The sequence below is a fragment of the Nicotiana tabacum genome, chromosome 17, assembly GCF_000715075.1.
Source record: "Nicotiana tabacum cultivar K326 chromosome 17, ASM71507v2, whole genome shotgun sequence".
NCBI lineage: Eukaryota > Viridiplantae > Streptophyta > Magnoliopsida > Solanales > Solanaceae > Nicotiana > Nicotiana tabacum.
In genome coordinates, this window is record NC_134096.1 from 72217443 (window position 1) to 72223744 (window position 6302).

General features: G+C 31.3%; 1 protein-coding gene across 1 annotated transcript; it reads right to left on the bottom strand.

Moving 5' to 3' along the window:
* Window positions 1-762: 762 nt before the first annotated feature.
* LOC107821984 (zinc transporter 3) lies at window positions 763-4177 on the bottom strand. The gene is made up of 3 exons (XM_016648479.2): window positions 3463-4177; window positions 2129-2278; window positions 763-1188 (listed from the first exon to the last, which is right to left on the bottom strand). The coding sequence occupies exons 1-3, from the start codon at window positions 4081-4083 to the stop codon at window positions 877-879; spliced, it is 1083 nt and encodes a 360-aa protein (XP_016503965.1). The 5' UTR covers window positions 4084-4177; the 3' UTR covers window positions 763-876.
* Between the last annotated feature and the right edge of the window lie 2125 nt (window positions 4178-6302).

A 6302-nucleotide genomic window follows, 5' to 3' on the forward strand; every position in this document is an offset into this window, starting at 1 on the left:
CCACTTTACGCCAACCCCCCCAGCCAATATTTCCATTTTCTTTCTCATCTTCCAAATCAAACCCAACAATTTTACTGTCACAAGCATCCTTCAATTCTCTCCCAAGCTATTCTTCCACTGAAAGTCAAGATTATAGTTGAGAGGGAGATTAAGAATCTAAAACTTGTATGCCAATTTTTGAATTAGGCAAAAACAAAACAAAAATCAATTTTGGAATTCCAGAAGAAGATCAACGATGGCTTCAAAGTGGGGGAGTATTCTGGTGTAGTTTTGTGGTGGCCCATAGGTGGGAAGGGAGTGGTGAGCTTGTGGTTTTAGAGAGAGAACAACTAATCAATTATCTTAATTTGTTGCTTATTTTTTCTTTTCTTTTTTCCTGATCTATGAGCAGATAAATTCTAGTGATTTTGACTTATTTGTGGTGGTGTGATGGTGCTGGCGGTAGAGATGTGAGTGGCGAGTTGATGTGGTGTGTTTGGGTGAAAAACAAATAGTAGGGTTGGCTTATCTGTAGAAGACCATGAAGAAGAAAAGAAAAATCATGAAATTAAAATTTTGATAAATTTGTTAAAATAAGTGGGACCCACAAATTATACATGTCAAGCCACAACTAGTCCTAAAATATATCGTGTTATAATGTTAGCGCATTTGCTAGACACGCTCTATTTGAGAGGTTTATTAGTTCACAAATGTATGAGTTGAGGTGTTCTAGCGAGAAAGTTATAAGTTCCTTTACCGGGTTGGCAATCAAGCGCAAGTTTAAGTACCAGGAGGCTATTTTGCCTATAATAAAATAATCAAAAGATCAATTTCTTGTGAAACAAAAAACTATACATAATTTAGCTAGGAATAATTAATTATATGCATACAATGACATTATGTCCCACCCCATTTTGCCAATAGTGACATACAAGAAGCTCCCAAAACAAGTGATACATTGGCAAGAATTTGGAGCTTGAAACTACTGTGTAAATTAGGGTCCATGAAATCTTTTGCAAGAAGATCCACAAGCGCCATGTAAATTAGAATACCAGCTGATGCTGAATTAAGAACCCCTTGCACAATCAATGCTGCCCAGCTTTGCTCATTGTAACCTTTTGATATCATCATTCCAATAGCTATTCCACTTGGAGTTGTAAGAGTGAAGAACAATACCATTATTGCTATTGTTCTTGCCCTGTACTTCGCCTGCACATGCATAAGGATTTTTACCAAGGGAATTTAAATTTTTTTAAAAGTAGATACGTGAAGAAGCTAAGAAGATTCTACATTTAATATATATACGTAAAAACAATGATGGACCTTATGTACACAACATATTTTTTTAGGGAAGAGGGTTTCTCTACCGCCCCCGAGCTCCCCCATATATATCCTGTATCACAACTTGCATTATGTTTCTTTTAATAATTATATAATGTCGGACGATCACAAAATTGATAATCAATAGACTGCTAGCATTTTTAGAGACGAATTCAGAATATTAAATCAATGGGTGTAGAGTATCCCTGCATATCCACTACTGTATTTATTTCTTCATTTCACGTACGTTACCTTAATATCAAAATATATGTTTCAAAATTATTCGCTTATCAATATGGAATCTTTACACAAAAATAACCGGCCGAATTCACTGTTCACTTTTTAAACTGATATACATAGATTATGTGCAAATTATACATGGTTATTCACATATTATACATGAATTATATTATATTACATTATACATTATACATCTGCTGATTATTTTTAGTTTAAACTTTAAACGGTTGGGTTGCGGATCAATATATAGCTCAAACTGAAAGGAAGTGTCAAATGAGTATCATCCATTTACTACATAAACTTTGCTTCCGTCTGCCTATTTGTCACTTCATATGCTAAAAAAAGTATAAAATCTATCATGTATCTCATTGATTCATTAATTCAACATAGATTACGATGATTTGGAGAATAGGACAATGTAATTTTCTATTTTATATACCACAGATAAAATATAAAACATATTCTTCAGCAGGCAATTAGTGAAACTTTAAAGTAAAGATTAATATAACAAGATTTGTTTTCTAAAATCAGAGAAATAATTTACTACTTATGGTGAGAAATGAAGAAAGAGCGAGAAGGTTTATTTTACCTGGGAAATGCACCCACCAAGTCCCATGCCTTCAAAAAATTGATGAAAACTCAAAGCTATTATTAGAGGTTTGATTGTTTTGGGATTTTCTGTAGTTCCAAGCGAAATACCAATAATCACAGAATGAACCAAAATTCCCAGCTCCAAAATCTGCAAAGTTTTCAGATTTCTTTTAGAATATTTGTATGTCAATGCAAAGATTAATGGAAAAAGCAAATTAAAATAAGCATTTGGATCACTTGAATCAACAAAGAAAATGACCAATTAAATTCACTAAACCCAATAAGTTGACATAGTTTTCATTCACTTAAAAACACCACCTTCTCTTCTTACTATACAACAAATATATATTTTTTCGTTTATTATTTTTAAAAGCAACTATACTAGGTAGTTTTTCCAATTATAATCCTTTATACAGACACTATTTCAAATGAATTTTCGTAACAATTCTCTTCGAATTGCAACGAAAGGTTTCACAACAATCAACATAAAACTAGTTATGATGGAAATCTATTTAAATTGGGGTTTCAATATGAACAAATTGCAAAAGTAAATACAAGCGATAAGAGTAAATTTGTAAGGATGTTTACGTGATTAATCTGAACCTTTTGAATTGGAACAAATGAAGCTAAGTTTATGATATTCACAGATCCATGCCAAATGTTCGAGAATAATTGACAACACAAAAGTATTACGCATAATATAAAAAGACAAAAATACCGACACAAGAATGAATATATGCGACTTAATTCTGTGGTATTTGTCCTTTAGGAATCTGTCAAACTATTTTCTCTTTTAAGAAGAATCCCCCCCCCCCCTCCCCAAACCCAAAAAGAAATACTATGATAAAGAAAAATTAAGGAAAAATAAATCTAATAATAAGAATTAAGGAAAGCTTTTCCTCTTCTTTTTTTTCATTTCTTTTCCTTCTTCTATATGCAATACTTTTAGTAAAATGAAGTATATACTTTTCCACATGAAAGCTATAGAAAATTATTAGAAGGGAAAATGGAAAGGACAAAACAAAACAATTAAAGAAAAACGTTTAATTTCCTCTTTTATTCCCTCAATTTCCTTGCATCTTGAAAGATTAGTTGCGGAAAATAGTGTGTAAACCAGTGAAGCTTATGAGTTCGGGATTCTAATCAGTTTTAAGTTACTGGGTTCTAAATTAATAATTTATATATGTTTAATAAATTTTATCAAACAAATACCAGGTTTAATTACTGGGGTCGGTCGAACCCGTAACTCCTCTCTAGCTCCGCCCCTGATGTCACACACAAAGGAAAAAAAAAACAAGGATAATGAGTACTACCATTATCTGCAAATATTACCTGTGATATTAACCTGTGCCGTATAAGACTAGAAGAATTGGTTCTTTCTAACAAAATATGAGGACCATGAGAAATATGCTCATGTCCTTGTCCATATCCATGTGTATGGATACCATCATTTTCTTCACCATCTCCAATATTCACTGGCTGAGCTTTTCTAAGCTCAGCTCTTCTATGATATCCAGTTGCAAATGACTCCATCATCAAAGTAAAAATAGCAAACATCATTGAAACAAAACCAGCAAATGGAAAACTCCCAAATATTTCACTATTAAGGCAAGGGTTTGTCAAGCTCTGAAATGCATCAGGTAAAATGTGAATGAATCCAGTGGCAAGAATTACCCCCGCCGCGAAAGCTTTGATCAAGAAATTAAGAGATGAATAATCATTTTGCAATGATTTGAAGTTGTTCAAGAGAATTGGGATGACAATACCAAGTGCACTTGCACAAAGTATTGAAGCTATGGCTACTAGTTTGTAGGCTAAGGCTTCATGTTTGGTTTTTTGATGATCTTTGTCTTGGGGTTCACATGTACAATTTGCAAAGATTGGGGTTGATTGGAAAAGGATTGAAAAGTAGATTAGGGTTGTGATTTTGAGAAGTAAAGGTTGAGTAATCATTGTTTTTTTTTTTTTTGGAGAAGAAAGAAGTAAATTTAGTGAAGAGATGAAAAGCTCCTTTAGAGTATTGTGAAGCTTTTATGTATGGAGCTTCGACAAGTTGGACTGAAGATGTGACAGATATATTGGATTTTTTCGGTGAATAATTTGAAAGGATCCAAGTGGGCGTTTGGGTATAAGAACTGTGAAATGTGGGAATAATTAAAAAAAAATTCAAGTTGAAAATGATATTTGAAAATTGAAGTCAGTGTTTGGATATGCATACAATTAGGAGTTATTTTTTTAAATTTTTATGAGTAATTTGGAGTGAAAATTAAGAAAAATAATTTTTTGAAGTTTTTCAAATTCCGGAATTCAACTTCAAATTGGATTTGGAATTTCATAGCCAAACACCGATTTTGGAAAAGAGTGAGAAAAAAAGTATTCGAAAAAAAGTAAATTTGTTTTTTGGCCAAACGGGCCTAAGTAACTCAAAAAATATTAATTTTCACTAGTAAGAGAGAAGGAGATATGTGAATTGGTTTTTTGGCTCTTTACAAACTTGTTTTTAGTTTTATGACCCCACCTCTTTTTTTACACATGGAAGATTTATTTTTACACATAATAAATTTGTTTTTTATACATAAGAAATCTAAAAATATTATTTTCTTAATTTTAAAATTGTAAAGGGGCATGATGTACAAATAGCACAGAGGGGATAGGAGACTAATCATTCACTCGTAATTTCAATATTATCTGACACGCAAAAAATAAAAAATACTACCCATATTTTATAATAATACAAAACTTCTGTTATTAGAAATTAGAAAACATACTCACATATTATTTTGGCTATAAAACCTATTTAAACATGAACTGCAAATAATATCAAAATACTAAACAATTTAAGATTACCAGTCTTGGTTTAATTCTACATAATTGTAGTGATTTTGCATGTGTATATAATTATATATGCATTAGAGTACCTCCTATCTAGAAATTATCGCAATTAGTACAAACCTCTTTGACTAGAAATTATCGTATTTAGTCTATGCTGGAATTCCTAGACGACGCAAACTCAAGAAAATGCTTTTATAGAATATATATCTAGAGAGACAGTTCTTACCCTATGTCCAAAAGAATTATGCTTAACGAAATCGATATTCCTCTAATGTTCGTAATAAAATATTCGTCTAACATAAAATTCACTAGACGAGTTTCTCCATGTTGGACTTGAATACGAGAAAATAAAACTTGGGATATATAATTATTGGGTACTTAGAAATATCTGACATGGGTTTTGTCAAAAATCAAGGCCGTGATTCGCGAATATTGGCAACCATCTTTTTAACAATGTTATCATATATAGGAAACTCCATCCGGTAATTATACTACTATGCACGTTATTAATTGCTCGTGAATCATCACAAACAAATATTTAGGTAATTCTTGTAATTGTTATCTTTTCTTTTTCTTCTAGAAATCAGTAAATTATTTGTTAGGAAGAGCATTTATGTTTGCTGAAAAAGTTCATCCAAAAAAAATAAAAAAATTCTTCTCATTTACTTGGAAAAATCAATCAATCATTTGTTAGAAAGAGCTTAATTAGATTGTTCACTCTTTAATTTAGCTAACTAACACCATTTATATTTTATCAACACTATTCGTTGTGATTACTTATGTGAATAAAATGGCAAGTTCTAGAAATATATGAGGAGACTTGGTAAATTGAACCATAAGAACTTGATGAAAGATCCTGAAAAGTGATCGTTTTTATCTAAAGTTTGTTATAATACTTGCTTCGCGTCGTGACTTCTTTCTACATGAAGGAAAAGAAGTTTTTGAATTATCTACACGTGTTGCTTTTCATATTTTTCTAAAAAAAATGATCATCGCTCTTTTTTGTACCTTTTCTAATATTTGAGTTTTGGTACGATATTTTGAATATTACTATATTATTTTGTCAATAAAACTAATCGATGTTCAACGGTTTATCTCGATTGATAAATTCACCTTGAGAATTTGTTTTCAACTCGAGAAACACATAGATGTTATTTTAATGATCATAGCACTTGATGTTCCGGACATCTAACAACTTTAAGTTTTGTCTAATTTTTAATTTGAAATTCATATGGTATTAGTAGGTTATTAAGAATAGAATTCTTTGGTTGATTAGTAATTCAAACTGAGATACCGCGTTTAAATAGAAATAAATATTTACTCGTGTGAAAGTACTGGAG

What these genes read in the sequence shown, in the direction of transcription:
- LOC107821984 (XM_016648479.2), bottom strand. Translation starts at nt 4,083, where the DNA reads ATGATTACTCAACCTTTACTTCTCAAAATCACAACCCTAATCTACTTT. An exon ending in GGCACAGGTTAATATCACAG is followed by an intron (nt 2,279 to 3,462) that starts GTAATATTTGCA and finishes AAAACTTTGCAG; the next exon opens with ATTTTGGAGCTGGGAATTTT. An exon ending in TTGGTGGGTGCATTTCCCAG is followed by an intron (nt 1,189 to 2,128) that starts GTAAAATAAACC and finishes ATGCATGTGCAG; the next exon opens with GCGAAGTACAGGGCAAGAAC.